Source organism: Alternaria ventricosa, assembly GCF_023758065.1.
Source record: "Alternaria ventricosa strain BMP 2768 chromosome Unknown scaffold_14, whole genome shotgun sequence".
Lineage (NCBI taxonomy): Eukaryota > Fungi > Ascomycota > Dothideomycetes > Pleosporales > Pleosporaceae > Alternaria > Alternaria ventricosa.
In genome coordinates, this window is record NW_026055694.1 from 520,408 (window position 1) to 535,817 (window position 15,410).

The following is a 15,410-nucleotide window of genomic DNA, read 5'->3' on the forward strand; positions in this document are numbered from 1 at the left end:
CCTTCACTGGCACTCTGCGCCCAAAACATACTACAAAGCTCGCTGGTTATAGATCGACCATACTCACACACTTCTCTAACTTACAGAATGAGACGAGGTAGGCGCGCTTTGAGGCTGTATACGCATGCGCACTAGCGCCACCGCGCGTTTGCTCTTTCCAATTCCATTCAGTCACCTCGACCTAACTCCGCAGCAACGAACACCACAACACTGCCAATCCTCTCGCCCCGACGCCGCTACTTTGACACTGCTTCTATTTCTCCACACAACAAAGAAGCCGCAGCGATGGACGGACAGGACACTGGCACTTTGCCCAAGCCCAAGCCCAAGCCAAAAAGGTTCATTCCGGTGCCCCCGGAGTACCGTCGCCTCACTCATGCTACAGAACGCGAGCTCATCGTCAACAACATCAAAATCGACACAGGCTGCGATGTCATCCCCAAATGGGACGCTGGGTATATCACTCAGTTCGCCATTGCTGGACAAGGTGCAGGCCTTGAGAAAGCCGTCCGATACATTAACCACTGGATCTCTAACGCGCATATCAAGTCAAAAGACTCATCATCATGGGCGAAGACGCCTGCGTTCGATCATACCAAATGGTACTACGACAGCATTGAAGAGCGGGAGCGTCAGCGGAAGGACGAGTTCAAGGGCAAGGCGCCTGAGGTATCAAAAGGCGAGATGCCACTGGCGAGCATCATCGTGTGCTGGCCGGAGGACCTCCTCAACGAAGGCGTCACTCCTCGCGATGTCTTCAACAACAAGCTAGAAGCGCTTAACGCCATTCGGACTCAGAACGAGGTGTACATAACGCTTCTTCCTACGCAGAACGACGTTTGGAAGATTGAGATACAAGGCGAGTCCACATATATCTACTACATGCGATACACACTAACGTTTACAGCCCGCGACATAGCGCGCATTGAAGCGGCTGAAGCGCATCTCATGACGATGATCGACAAAGTCAAAGCTGATGCTATGGGACTGCAGCATGTAATCAACATGATTCTTGATGACAAAGAGGGCTTGGAGGTTGTGCTGGACGAGGCTGACGCATGGTGGCCGAACCTGTACGTGAATAGCAAGCGTGAACTGCAGACGAGTGCTGACCTCTTCCGCTCAACATCAGTCAAGACCGAGTCGTACCTCGCCTCCTCTCCAGTGGGATAATGGAAACCTCCGGCAGCTTCCGCGGTGAGATTATGCACTTCACGCAGCTATCAAGGATCCAGCATTCATTTCAGCTGGCGCTTGAAGCTGTGCGCCACACGAAAGGCGCGTACGATATGGCTATTCGCCTAGGGTGCCTGGCTTTGAGCTCAAGACATATCAAGGAGGATAAGATTGGTCAGAAGTACGGGAAGGAAGTCTTCTTGAAGTCGATTAACGGACCTGTTACACTTGAGATAAAGAAGTGGTAAGTGTATCCCCTCATAAGGACTAGGATGATGGCTAACAACATAGGCTTGCTGATGATGCACTGGGTTCGCAAATTCTGGGAGCACTCTGCATGGCCGATAAATTCCTGGAGCCGACAAAGTCTTCTGCCTACTTCGGTTATACGCCAAAATCGCTGCAAGGCACTCGTCCAATGTTCCGAGGAACATGGGTGTTCACAGACCCCAGCAGCGTTGTTGCTCCACCGCGTGAGCCGATAGCTGTGCGCCATGCTGGACGTCCTAAAGCGCCTCCCCAAGCTCCTGCTAGTACAACCACTCCATCCGCAGCGCCGCAGTCCGAACTCATCGTTGTTCAGGTCGACTGGACTGATGACGAAGAGGGCTTGTACGAGAAGACAACAACACGGTTCTACAAAATCGACCAGGGTCGTAAAACACCAAGGAAGAACATGGATATCAATCTGCTGGAGCTTGGAGAGAGCCGAGGATGGCACTTCGCTCTTGAGTCCTTGATTCCTGTGGCAGCGAAGAGCATCTCGCCTGTCATTACTGGCTTCGCTGATCGAGTCAAGATGAGACCCAACCACGATTATCGTTCCACCGAAAGCTTCGCTGAGTGGGATCAGACACCTACCGTCAAGAAGCACCTACGAAACGGTCGTCTGGAAACTATCTACTCTTTCGGCATCAAGCAGACCTGCTACAAAGTTGAGGCTACTTGTATGTGGTACCCAGGCCAGAGGCTTCCCGTCTGGGGTCTCTGTGTCCGCCACTCTGAATGGGCTACCCATCTTGCGGAACTTGAGCGTCTCCCTGTGGGTCGGAAGGCCGACTGGGGTCACACTGTGGCTACCTTCCTGCCAGATGACGGCCAGTCTTGCTACTCCAGCGCGGTCGAGGACGAGGACTTCGGAATGAGGAACCTCGATCTGGGCCCTGGCGTTGAAGCACCACCACGCGATGGTATCCGCATCCTCATGGACAAGCTGCTTCAGCTATCAGCCATCGTTAGCTCGATCACAAACAGTGGAGGTGTGGCTATCTGAAGGCTGGGAAAACCGAACACCCTGGAGGCTACATTGACGTTAGGTCATCTACTTTGCACGTTTTCATCTTGATGTAGGCTGCAGACCAGAGGACTTCATTCTCATATAGTGTGATGCCAATACCACAAGTACTTGGCTCCAGTCTTGGGCCATGAACTCTCGTAGCTCTTTTTACAGACCCGCTTGGTGCCCCAGCCGTGCTTCTACTCGTGATGCATGCGGCTTGTCTGGTACTGGCTTTCGATCCTCCAAGATGATATTTGTTCAGATCCTCGCAACTCTTCAGCTGCCTTGCTCTTCGCCCTTGCCTTCCTGTGCATTCATGACCTTGAGCCTAATGACCTCCTCCACGACTCTGACATTCTGCGCCTTGCCCTGCACAACACCCTCCAAGTCCTTCAAGCTGTCGCCCAGATCCTTAACCTTGCGCTCATAAAAGTCCTTTGCACTAGCAATATCCTTCTCCACAAAGAAACCCGTGCCTACATCCACTAGCACGTGCTCATGATCCGTGAGCTTGCCCGGTACGTATAACGAGGATGTCAAGGGGACGAGGAGTGGTTTCGAGACGGTGGCTGGTGTGAGGCCTGTCGAGATGGAGTTCAGGCAGTCGCGGAACTTGGATTGAGCGGTGCGCAGCGATTGGAACGAGTTGGAGAGGTGGGTGAGTTCGGCGTCGAGTTGGGTTTTTAGTTCCTGGAGGCGGGGGACAGGGAGAGATGTGATTTCGACTGCGTGGTTGTATTAGCACAATGCGCGACGATCTGAAATTAGGGTGCCATTACTTTGACCAGGCTGTGCGCCTTGAGCTTGAGCCATTTTGGTGACGCGTGGGCTGGTGCTGAGCTTCCTGGTGTTTGTGACGATGTAAACTTTACCAGGGGCAGGTTTTGGCGGGGCGGGTGCTTGCTGCTCGTGTGGGGTACGATAACGTGAGAGCGTGTCAAGCTCCCGAGCGAGCTGCATCCGTGCAATCCTTCACACCACAGTCCAAACCTCCATGCCGAAGCCGGCCCCTGCCGTTCCTCGCCATTGGAGCAGAAGGCCGGATGTACGACCAACAAAATATGTGCGCTTCCGGATCTTGACGAAGACGGAATACATGGACAAGAAGAAGCAGTTCAGCATACCTACATTCGACCCCGACCAGCCTGCGCTCTTCAAAGAAGCCTTCCTGGATATACCTGCGATCCGGAAGTGGTTTAGGAAGGATGCCTTCCTCGACGCACCTTTGACAAACAAGTGGAATAATAAGCCCAACACATTCAGATATCCTTCAGAGCTGAACACAGCGTATCTCGAGCAGTACAGCGATGCGATTGTGCCATTGGAGCTGACGCGCTCATCTCCCGAAAACACCCTCGGAAATGAAGCCTTTGAGCGCTTCGAAGCTCCTCTGGCTCTTCTACTACAACACATGAGTGCTGCGGAGGCGCAAGAAACGAGTTTGTACCTCGCGCAACACTCGCTAGCCGATCTTCCAGTGCCACTGCAAGAAGACCTACCCACGCCATCGACATTCCTATCCCACCTCAACGCCCGCGGCGATATCTACGCATCGAGTCTCTGGATGGGCAGACCACCTACGCGCACCCCGTTACATCGCGACCCGAACCCGAACCTCTTCGTACAACTGGCAGGCAAGAAGACAATCAGGATGATGGAGCCTGGGGTGGGTCGGATGGTGTTCGAGACGGTGAGGCAGCAGATACAGGGGCCTGGCGGGGATGCGAAGATGAGGGGAGAGGAGATGATGCAAGGTGCGGAGATGGAGGCTATGGAAACGGCGGTTTGGAATAAGGATGAAGATGGGGGTATGGCTAGTGCGACGGGCTGGGAAACGACTTTGAGGAGTGGAGATGCGCTGTATATCCCTAATGGATGGTGGCATGCTGTTAGGGGTATTGGAAGAGGCGCGAATGCTTCGGTGGGTATAGTATAGAACTTGGTGTGGGTATGTTTACTAACGGTTGTACAGGCCAACTGGTGGTTCCGCTGAATGAACTATCAACATATCGCACGCCTTTTGACTGTGAGGGGTTGACTCCCAGCGTTCAGCCGTCACGACTTGACTTCGACCCTTACAGTGGCCTCTGTCCCGTCAATCCATGTCCCAATCGACCGCGTCCCAGGAACGATTTCCACCTCCCTCATGACCCGCTCCATACCCATCTCCGCCTCGCTATCTTCAGAATCCCAGTCGTCATCTACGATGTCCGTCGCTGATTTCCGCACCGACATCCAATCGCCCGTCTCCCATACCAGTCTACACTTCATGGGCTTGATGCCGAAGTGCTTCCCAACAATACCGAGAACCGTGTACGCCGTGCCGCTCATGGGGATCTCCGTCTCGAATACGGTATCTGTGGATGTCGCAAGGTGGAACTTGATACGGAGTAACCGCGCAGCAAGCGAGTTGGGGTTTACAGCGTTGACAGAACGCTGAACATCCGGTTCGCCATACTCTTCACACAGCCACTCGTACCGCGGATGACTCTTCAATATCTGGTCTCGCAAGTTCTCGGGCGCGAACTGCACCTCCTTGGCGATCATGGAGAGATAGTACGACTCGGCGTTCAGTCGCTCTTTCTCATTGATGGGACTGTGGTTCAGCGTCTTCAGCTGCCCCAGTCGTGCAAGCGTAAGCATGTATCCATCATCCGCTGTCAAGTTCCGTCCATCCGGTGCTTGCAAGGACTGATACAGCGGGTTTTGCGATACACGCAGGCTCTGGAGACCGGGGAAGACGTGTATGAGATGTTCGATGAACGCCCATGTAGAGATTTCGTTGAACGAGAGGTCGACTTCTCGGACTGTAGTGGAGAAAACTGGTATCGATGCGCCGGAACTGGTTATCTCGGAGATTTTGTTCGATTTGAGGATGAGGCGGTGCAGGTTTGGGAGGGCTGTGAGACAGGCTAGTGAGGATAGAGAGGTGAGGTGATTGTCCTCGAGTGTTAGGTCGGTGATTGTTGGGTTGAGAGCGTGTTGGGTGAGGCTTGTGTAGAGGTTACTGGATGCGGAGAATGTGGTGACGGAAGGGAAGAAGTGGGTTAGAAGCGCGAGATCGGCCCAGGGGAGGAGGTTGTCTTCTAGTTTCAAAGAGGTTATGCCTTTGAAGGCGTCAAGACAGCGGGCTCGCTCTGGATCTGATACAGATGTATCGCGAAGACGTATACCACTGCGCTTCTATTAGTGTAGGCAAGAGAGAACTGAGTTTAAAGGGTACTTACTCAACCCTCAAACTCCTCAAACCAGGCAGCTGTTCACAGATCGCAGCTATTTCCCTCCACTCTTCAAAGAGATTCCTGCTCAGATCAAGTTCCATCGCTTTCGGACATGCCTCCTTTACATCATTCTTCTCTCCTCCTCTTAGCCACCCCTCCCCCCGTGCTTCAGGCCTCTGCATACAAAGCCCATCCAGAATGATAATCTTCAACTCCCCCAACTGCGCCAACTGCCTCCTAATCTTATCAAATCCAATCTCCTCCGCCGGCTTCCCATTGAACAACACCGGCTTCTGTCTCTGCTGCACAGGCGGCTGGTGATTAAACACAACATGAACATCTGGATCCTGGAAGTCTTCCTCTAGGGTTTCAGACGCGTACTTTGACTTTAGGGCTTGCACAAAGGTGCGTGGTTGGTCTGGTTTGCGGGTTGGGCGGATGAAGGATGCGGATGTTGGGGAGGGGTTCAGGCAGGTGAAGTATTGGGTGCCTTGGTGTGTGCCGGAGTGCTTTCCTCGTGTGGGCTCGTCCCATTCTACGCCGAGCCAGAGGCCGGTTGTGCCTTGGATGGGGCCGTGGTAGCGGATTGTGCAGAGGTGCGCGTCGTAGGAGAGGCGCTTTCCTATGTAGATGTCTGTTACCATGACTGGCGCAGTCGTCTGTTTCTCTTCTATTGTAAATTTGAGGCTATCTCGCAATCTCCCAGACTCAAGGTGGAAGTTTGTGGGGTGAATGTGTGAAGGCAGCCGCGCACGTGATATCGAAGTGCAGGGATCAGGTACCTGGACACTAGCGTCGCACGCCTCCAGAAGTTCTGTCGCGCAACATCACTTCAGCACGACAACTTCTACACCGCCCAACACCTGACCGTTGCCTACGTAAAAGCCATCCTCCTTCCTGTCTAATCGCGACCAAGATTGACACAGCAGACCGTGAAGTTTCGCTCAGATGGATTACCAGGTACGTCTCTCGTCGCGAAGGTCAAGAACAGCTACTAATGTCTACAGAATCGCGCAGGCTCCAAATTTGGAGGCGGTGGTGTCGCATCACAGTCCGCGACGAATGCCGACCGACGAGAGCGTCTCCGAAAGCTCGCGCTCGAGACCATCGACCTTGACAAGGACCCGTACTTCTTCAAGAACCACGTCGGCAGCTTCGAGTGCCGTCTCTGTTTGACAGTCCACCAGAACGATGGATCCTATCTCGCGCATACACAAGGAAGGAAGCATCAGACAAACCTGGCACGTCGTGCGGCCAAGGAGCAGAGAGAAGGCAAGAGAGACGACGTGGGCCAGCAAGGACTGCTCGCGGGTGTACTGCCCAAGAAGAACGTCATCAAGATCGGTCGGCCTGGATACCGCATCACAAAAGTACGCGACCCCAACACACGCCAAAACGGCTTGCTGTTCCAGTTCCAGTTTCCGGACCTCACCCCCGGCATCACTCCCAAGGTCCGTGTTATGAGCGCATACGAGCAGAAGGTGGAAGAGCCCGACCCAAACTACCAGTACCTCATCGTTGCTGGCGAGCCTTACGAGACGGTCGCGGTGAAGCTGCAATCTCGCGACATCGACAGACGGGAGGGCAAGTTCTGGTTCTGGTTCGACGAAGACGCCAAGGAATTCTGGTGCCAGATTCTCTTCAAGACTGAGCGTGACGAACGCTTCAGCGCAGTACCAGGTCTCGCGCCCGGACGGTAATGGCCTTCTCAAAGGCGGGGCGTTCAAGATCTTCACAATCTCGGGAATTTTACAATTATGGCGTTCTGGTAGCTTTCATCCGATCATCCGAGGGGGATTATGAGCATGTTTGAGGGGAGTTTAGGTCGGTGTAGGTAGTCCCGGCACACAATATTGGATAATGCAAATCTAACACGAATCAAGAAGTACATGCTGCCGATTGTCTAGTGCCAAGCTGCTCTTTCCGAGACAGAAATACCCGGCGTGCGGTTACATCGTGAAGCGCTGAACACGAAGTGCCAAGTTCCCACATCGCTCTCTATTGGCAATAATTGTGACTCACTCCAGGCAAGAACTCGCATCTTCAAGTGCAGATTGTGTTTGAGGATTGGCCGGGTTCAGCATGTAGAAGGTGCGCCTGCTCGATCTTGGATGCTCACATGGCAAGAAGGCTTCCGCCTTGCGTCTGCACCTTCCCTACAGGACCTCTGGGCCGAACGGCTTCAACAACATTTGATCCACCATGGCCTTCTCACCGTCTTTCTCGCTTCTGCACTTAATCGATCAGACCTCTCCGTTGGTTCGCCACTGCTTCAAATTCAAATTGCCGGCTGAGCTAAAGCCAGAACTTGCTTGCCGCTTGCGGGTATCTGGCCCTTCTGGTACTCGATCATGCTGTTTCAGTGATCAGCTATCATCAGGCCAAGAGCTACCCGGGACTAGACTGCTGCCGTTCATACATTGCAGTAGTGTGCAGGTGTTGGTATGCTCGCCTCCTCCTCGGTTCTATACTATCGAAGCATGTTTGATGGAGAATGACGTAGCTCCCTGAGAAGGCTACTAACGCGCTTATATGTGTGCTGCAGCTTGTCGCTTCGAGTAAGACTTGACGGAGCCGGTCTCGGAACGTCGACTAGCAAGCGTTGACGCCTGAAGGCTTTGCTCTTGAAAATACCGCGAACTGAATCCGGTGAACAATTCAACTTCAGCAAGATGCAGATGTTCAATGCATTACTGACGAGTTTCGCACTATAGATTGCAGGCTGTGCCATTTCAACTGCGTCTCGACCGCGTCGACACCGGGTTGCCTTGAACACTACTCGGGATACGGATCAAGATGGCGTCAAGGCTGTATGACACTGGATAACGGAAGAGGAAATCCAGCTAGATGGACGCGTGGAGCTCATTTCACCGCACTCTCCACATGCAATACCACATCGGACTCAATCCGGTGGAAACTTCAACTTCATGAGCCTTGTTCTGTTGCTGTATGGTCCATCGCATACGTGGGTCTCTCTTTAGGTCCCACCGATTCACCTGCGGGAGTGGATGACTGTCTAACTCAAGGCGGTAGGCGTAGGCTTCCCAACCTCAACAGACATCACGTTCTACTTGGACTCATCTCCGGGTCGTTCATGAGTATCATCTGATGCACGAATGGATAAATACGATAACCGCCCTGGTCTTTTCAAGCCCTCGGCGCAACTGGTAGCACCTGACCGTCTTTTCGTCGAACGAACGCTGGATCTGGTCTGATGATTGGCCACGACTACCTTAAACGTTGATGCAGCCTCGCCACGCTTCCCCACTCTGGAGTGGACCGCCTCACCGTTCGAACGCAGTCTGCTTAGGCCGATGATCTGACATGGAAAAAACGACAGCGCCCGGCAGGATTGAGGATCCGAAAGGGCTGGGGTTCGTCTCTAGGTTGCAATAGCGCAGCTACTCTCTAGCGAGCCTTGGGGACATGCCGAAGCCACTAGCACCCACTATGTTCATGATTCAAAATCACAAATGGACCATGTTGGAGCTGATCCGCGATTGCAGGCAAATTGGAAGCATGAACAGTGAGCCCGTTGGGGACGATCTCGAACCCTATACTGGACGTTTGATTACACTTTCACAGAGCGGACCTGCGTTTGTACATGGTGTTGCAGCAACATTTGTTTTTGCTTCGGTGTTGCAAAAGCCGATGAAGAAGAGATGTGCTTCACCGCTACGGTTGTACGACCCGCTGCATGTGGCTTTCGTACGGGAAGCCAAACGGAAGCCATATTCAGTGTTAGCTTACGGGACATCCGCAGTTGGCTGCAAGAACAAGCACTCACCAGTGGATGGTCCTACCCTTTCCATTACCTCGGATTTCTGAAACGAGGTCTCGACGTGAAATGGCCTCGATATCATGGAACGGCTACAACCGCCGTACGCCGCGATCTTCAATCTAACTTGAACGTGGGACCATCTTGGCGTCTGATGTCTCCCGAAGCTGGGATCCAAGACGGTGGATACAGCTGTCATATGATCAAGCAGCTATCCTAGCCTGACGGTAGTGCCCCGCCAAGATATCGACTAGGTCTAATACTTGAATTTGCATTGGAATGTTTCAACGATCCTTGTATTTAGCGCGCTACAGGTGTCATGACAGCGGTGTGCGGGTTTAGTAGCATGATGGTGAACGTCAGGCTGGTTGAATGCTAACGAGGGGTCGACATGTCGAGAAGTCGGAGCCGTTCTCGCCCTCCTACCCACGATATGTATGGCATATTTTGAACCATAGAAGAAGGGAGCCATGTTCCACTCGCGTGGTAGTCCCGGGTTACGAAGGCAACGGATATAAGCGACTGCACTCTATCAACATGGCTCCATAGATGAGGACTGATCGGCCGTGTTGTTTCTTCGTACCCCACTGGAGAGTACCGAGTTCGGACGCAACAAAGGCTCTAGCAAACAAAGAATGGCAACGTTTCTAAATTGGTTTAGACCCTGCAGTGAGAGGCAGATGACAAACTTTGGCCTCAGGGTCTAAGACATGGAACAATGTGGCACAGCCTCCCGAGAACGCGTCAGGAAAGAGACGCGAAAGCCAGCGCGCTTCCAGCATGCCGAAGCGGGTGCCGGCATCGTCGGCTTACAGGAAGACACAGCGTGTTCTCCGTCTGAATAGATTACGTCTTGCACTCGCGTAGTTTCAAGAGCATGTCAAAGGGCACGGCGCACGGACAGAATTAGGTAGAGCAAGCGCTCAAGACAGGCAAGACGAACGGACATGGCGTTTCGACTCCCGCTAAGGTAGTGGCGCGAGCTGCGGAAGGGATGTGAGATATGGGTAAGGTAGCATGGTGGGGATCGGTTACAGCACGGGCAGGCCAAGGGTCATGTCGACATGTGCCCTTGTTGGTTCGGCGGGGAACGGGTCGCTTGGTGGAACAGATCGCCAACTCTGCGATGAGGGAGCTGTCCACACGGAACGAAGAATGAATATCGAAGCGTCCAAGCGCTGTAACTGGATGCGCGGGCTAGAGAGCAGTGTCTGGTAGGAAGCGATTCCGGTGCAATGGATCGGCTTGAGCTTTCAGCTGCAGCAGCTGGTCATAGGCCCGCGAAGACCGACGGCGCTACGAGAGGACGAGCCTCCACTCGGCCTAGGAAATGCTAGAGGAAAACGAAAGGCACAAGCAAAGGCAAAGGTCGGCGATCAGCGCAGCATTTTTAGACGTCGCGACGGAGTAGCGGGAATACGAGCAGGCAGGAGTAGCTTTTGACCGATGCAGCGCAATTAAGTCGGGCTTCCTTATTCGGCTGTTGCGGCAAGCAGGAGCGGGCTGGGGTAGCATGGCGACGGGCGCTGGGGGAGTCAGACGATACGGGTTGATTGATAGAGAGAGAAGGTCGAATGCATGACGACGGCGGCCGCCAATGCAGGCCTGAGTAGGCTGTCTTGGGCGCGCTGCAGGCCCACGGGTCTAAAATCAATGATTCGATAGCAGCCTGCTGACACGGTCGCCTTGTCGGGAGCTGCTCAATCAGCAGCTGGCGGGCTCGTGAGTGGTGGGGAGTCACTGGGGAGCGGTGGATAGGCAGCGCTGATGACCCAGGCCTCGCGTTCGCGCAGACTGAAGCAGATATCGAGCAAGGCCCGGCGCGCGCGGGTGCTTGGCCTGTTGCGCGGTGGAGACGGCATCGCAGTGCGAGATCCAAGCTAGTGGTCGCTATCGCGCAGCATGATGCAAGTAATGCTGTTCGGCTCCGTGCGCTCAAGAGGTAGTGAAAAGCCACCGGCTCGTGCAGGGCCGCGGGAGAGCCACTTTTTATCACACTGCAGCTAGCAGAGCGCAGCGCCTCTCATGCCTGAAGCTTGTCGCCATTGTCAGTGCGTGCCATTTGCTCACTAGACGACTTGGACGTCCGCCGCGCGGGCCGTCAGCTGCTGGGGTTGCAGGGCATATCAGATTGGGCCTCGCTCCCATTTCGTAATTCACCATAACCCGACTTCCCAGTCAGTCGCTCGCAGAAGCACCCAGTGGTCTTTGCTCCCGCACTCGCAGCACTGAGCGCCGCGCCAATCGCCCACACGCCCACACCAAGCCCATACATATCTTGCACCAAGGGCTCCTGTCGCTGGTTAGACAGCCTGCACCGCCCAAGGTTCGTTCCCCCCAACCGTTCGCTCGCCCCGACACCTGTCCTGCCCTGCAAGTCACCTTACAGCGGCTGCTCGCAGTCTCTGTCCCTGCCTGCCTGCACGTGTCGTGTCTCTGCTATTGCCAGGGCGCGCCGTCACCTCAAGCTCAAACCTAACCGCGTCCTAGCCTATATCGATCCGCGAGAGCACCGTCGGATTCGGAACATTGCGTTTGTACCACCTGTTCTGGCATTTTCCGCGACGCTTTTCGCGCTGCCTGCACGCTCCTGCCCTCCCCGACCGAACGCGCCTTCCCGGCGAGTCTTGGCCCCACCCGCACCTGCCGAACTTGAACCTTGGTTCGACCGCGCCGACACGACACTGCTCCCATCGCCTTCAACACATGCTCCCCAGCGACCGCTGCCGACTCCCGTGCGTCCAGCTGTCCTGACTGCGCCGCGCCCATTGGCCACCCTTTGAGCTTCGCGACGCTCGACGGAAGCTTCCTTCGAGCTCGGTTGCTCTTGCGCCGCCTGGATGTACTCAGTGCATGTGCAACACCCTATACAAATCATGTCGAATGGTGGCTTTGCCAACGGCATCATGGACCCGCCTGGCACCATTGACCCGTCGCGTAAGTAGTCGCGTCCCCCTCTCCCAGCTGCTCACTGGCTTGCGCGTCTGTTACATCCGACGCAGCCTCCCGCGACCTCTTGTTGACCCAGCCCAGATGTCTTCGGAGGCCCGACCCAGCCCGTCGCACAGCAACAGCAGGCATCGCGAGGCCTGAAGCGCAGTCGCTCGCCAGAAACCCCGTACGAGATACAGGGCGATGACACGCCCAACAACAAGCGCAGTCGCGGCCGCCCGCCCAAGACGACCAGACCCCCCTACGCCGGATCGCCCAACCGTGGCTCCCAGCCTCCGCAGAGCGGCATCGCGCCGCCCGTACAGACGCCCCAGCTGCAGACATCGGCCCTGCCCCAAGGATCGCCTCCCCAGGTCTCGCCATCCGGCAAAGGAACGCCCACCAAGCCCGCCGTCATAAAGGCGCTGCCGACGGTGCGCGACCACACGACTGACCAGTTGAATCCCGAGGGCGACGAATACATACCGCGCGAAATCGACGAGGCCGGCGAGAGGAAGGTTACGCAGACCGGCCACCCACTCGACGGCCGCGAATACCGCTGTCGCACCTTCTTCGTCCCCAACAGGGCCGACAAGCTCTTCATGCTCGCAACAGAATGCGCGCGTGTCCTGGGCTACCGTGACTCGTACCTGCTTTTCAACAAGAACCGATCTCTATACAAAATCATCGCCACCCAGGCCGAGAAGGATGACCTAATCCACCAGGAGATTCTACCATACTCATACCGATCCAGACAGATTGCCATAGTGACAGCCCGATCCATGTTCAGACAGTTCGGAAGCAGACTGATCGTCAACGGCCGGCGCGTGCGCGACGACTACTGGGAGAGCAAGGCTCGGAAGCAGGGTTTTACCGAGGAGGACGCTGCGGGCGAGAAGAGGCCAGGTGCTGCAAAAGCAAGAGAGGCAGCCGCAGCCGAAGCCAACCACGCAAGTGCCATGGCCTTTGCTCATCCAGGAGCATACACCGGCAACAACCAAGACTACCTCGGTGCTGCCATTAACCCTCTGCAGCCTTTCGGTGGTCTCAACCCCGCACCAGGCAGCATGCCTTCCACAAACGCTGACGCATACAACCGCACAACGGCTGACCTGCAGCCCCGAGACTACAGTGGCGTTCAGCGGCCGCGACATGAGATGCAGGGCGCCCCGTATCAGGACTTGACAAGGCCAACCCCGTCCGGCGAGATCCTCAACGCAGCTGCGCAAACAGCTGAAGTCAACAAGCAGCTCGAGCAACAACGCAAGCATCGCAAAGACTACCTCAACGATGTCTGGCAACGACCCCACGAGCCGCTGGTTCAGCCAGACCGACCTGGAACTGCCGAAGGACAGCACGCACCCCAAGTCACCCAGACCGTGCAGTCTCCGCGCATGCCTTCGACTGCCGTCAGCATGCCAGGAAACCAGTACGGAATGCCAGCACAGACACCGCAGAGACCTGGACAGTCGATGAGCGCTCAAGCCTACCGTCCGCAACCCATGCCCCAGAACAACATGGTGCCTTCGCCCATGGCTCAGCAACACACTCCACTCCGTCCTGACCAGATGCACCGTCGCCCACCAAGCATCGGTATGCAGCAGGGGATGAATGCTTCCAGCATGGGCCCTGGAGGCATGCTTCCAGGTGTTCAACAGAACCCAGGCCATGGCTACCCTCCATCACATATGTGGCAAGGACCACCACAGCCGTCCCCGCTCTCACAACAGCACAACATGCAGCAATATGCGCAACGACCGCAGCAATCTCCGCTCCCGCAACAGTCTCCCATGCATGCATCGCCACAGCTCCATCATGCTCAAAGCAGTGCATCGATGCATGGCACACCTGTCCAACAGTATCAGACCATGGGTGCTATGGGCGGTTCTATGCCCGGAGGAGACCCCGGATACCAAGCCATGGGGCAGAACCCCTACCAGCCTAGCCCAAGCCCTCACCAGTTCATGCAACACCAGAGCGCTGCCGCTCAACAGCCTGGTATGCCTGGTTGGGCACCACCTCAGGCTCAGCAAGGAGGATGGTCGACATACTAGGAGATGTCTAAACTTTACCTTCAACCGTGGGAACACACCATCAATTTGCCGATAGCGTTCTAATCAGGCATCAGAAATGATCTTGTGTTTTCCACGTTCCGATCGACGCCATAAGCTTCCCGCTACTCGTTCTCCGTCGCACTCTGTACACTAGGCTCATTCCATCTTGCTTTTCACTCCGCTCCCGCTCCATCAGCAACAATGAAATCACGACCCACGAGACGGTGACGAACACGCTAAGCACCAAACATGACAATACGAAGGGACGATGGATGGGGTACACGGTACCATTTCTTTTTCTTTTCACCTTTACAGGCTCGATCATTGTTTCCTCCCGGTGGTTTTGGAACGTACTTCGCATTCGTCGATGATACCTGGAGGTCCGTTCACCTGCTGTTTCGCATCGCACGGATACCCCACAGTACTATGAGGCTTGGTAGTATTTGCATGGATTTGCGGGCACGAGTGCTTGGGATACTTGAAGGAGATTCATTTCTTGCATCACTTGGTAACGTTGCTTTGGATCAGATTGTCAGATTGTCTTTCTTCGCATTCCTTGTCAGTATTAGCAGATCCCCGTCACAGTCGTCTCGTCCGTGGTGGTTTTGGTTATAGCTTTTTGCACAAGATTCCCCCAGATTCCCCAACACCCTGTTTCGTGTTTTTTAGTTGCTGATTTGCAGTTATTTGCATGGTTGACGGGATACGCATTAAGCTTCCCGCAAGCTGCTGCACCGGTACATTGGAGGAACATGTGGATATGCACACTATGTAGGGTTCGGAACGCATAGCAGGAAGGATCTTCTTGACATATCCTTTCCTTACTAATAATATTATCCCATTGCACGAATACAATTCACACTTCATACTCGGCGTAGCGTCGTGACCACACGTAGTGCACTTGACCATGCGAAGATGACATTGACCAGGCAGGGTTTGCAACCATGTTTGAACAGCAGATGGCTTGGTCT

The 15,410-nt window shown here is 54.8% G+C and overlaps 6 protein-coding genes across 6 annotated transcripts; 4 read left to right on the forward strand and 2 right to left on the reverse strand.

The window, feature by feature from the left end:
• Nucleotides 1-87: 87 nt before the first annotated feature.
• Nucleotides 88-2,449, forward strand: J4E93_007757 (uncharacterized protein; the record flags this gene model as incomplete). Its single annotated transcript, XM_049345661.1, has 4 exons — nucleotides 88-97; nucleotides 194-1,073; nucleotides 1,133-1,420; nucleotides 1,468-2,449. 4 exons carry the CDS (start codon nucleotides 88-90, stop codon nucleotides 2,447-2,449), a joined length of 2,160 nt encoding a protein of 719 aa, XP_049197188.1.
• Nucleotides 2,450-2,731: 282 nt separating this feature from the next.
• Nucleotides 2,732-3,268, reverse strand: J4E93_007758 (uncharacterized protein; the record flags this gene model as incomplete). Its single annotated transcript, XM_049345662.1, has 2 exons — nucleotides 2,732-3,180; nucleotides 3,235-3,268. 2 exons carry the CDS (start codon nucleotides 3,266-3,268, stop codon nucleotides 2,732-2,734), a joined length of 483 nt encoding a protein of 160 aa, XP_049197189.1.
• Nucleotides 3,269-3,449: 181 nt separating this feature from the next.
• Nucleotides 3,450-4,391, forward strand: J4E93_007759 (uncharacterized protein; the record flags this gene model as incomplete). The annotated part of the gene is made up of 1 exon (XM_049345663.1): nucleotides 3,450-4,391. The coding sequence occupies one exon, from the start codon at nucleotides 3,450-3,452 to the stop codon at nucleotides 4,389-4,391; it is 942 nt and encodes a 313-aa protein (XP_049197190.1).
• Nucleotides 4,392-4,510: 119 nt separating this feature from the next.
• On the reverse strand, nucleotides 4,511-6,320 carry J4E93_007760 (uncharacterized protein; the record flags this gene model as incomplete). The annotated part of the gene is made up of 2 exons (XM_049345664.1): nucleotides 4,511-5,630; nucleotides 5,683-6,320. 2 exons carry the CDS (start codon nucleotides 6,318-6,320, stop codon nucleotides 4,511-4,513), a joined length of 1,758 nt encoding a protein of 585 aa, XP_049197191.1.
• Nucleotides 6,321-6,624: 304 nt separating this feature from the next.
• Nucleotides 6,625-7,376, forward strand: J4E93_007761 (uncharacterized protein; the record flags this gene model as incomplete). The annotated part of the gene is made up of 2 exons (XM_049345665.1): nucleotides 6,625-6,636; nucleotides 6,684-7,376. The coding sequence occupies 2 exons, from the start codon at nucleotides 6,625-6,627 to the stop codon at nucleotides 7,374-7,376; spliced, it is 705 nt and encodes a 234-aa protein (XP_049197192.1).
• Nucleotides 7,377-12,330: 4,954 nt separating this feature from the next.
• J4E93_007762 (uncharacterized protein) lies at nucleotides 12,331-14,439 on the forward strand (the record flags this gene model as incomplete). Its single annotated transcript, XM_049345666.1, has 2 exons — nucleotides 12,331-12,391; nucleotides 12,488-14,439. 2 exons carry the CDS (start codon nucleotides 12,331-12,333, stop codon nucleotides 14,437-14,439), a joined length of 2,013 nt encoding a protein of 670 aa, XP_049197193.1.
• Nucleotides 14,440-15,410: the final 971 nt, after the last annotated feature.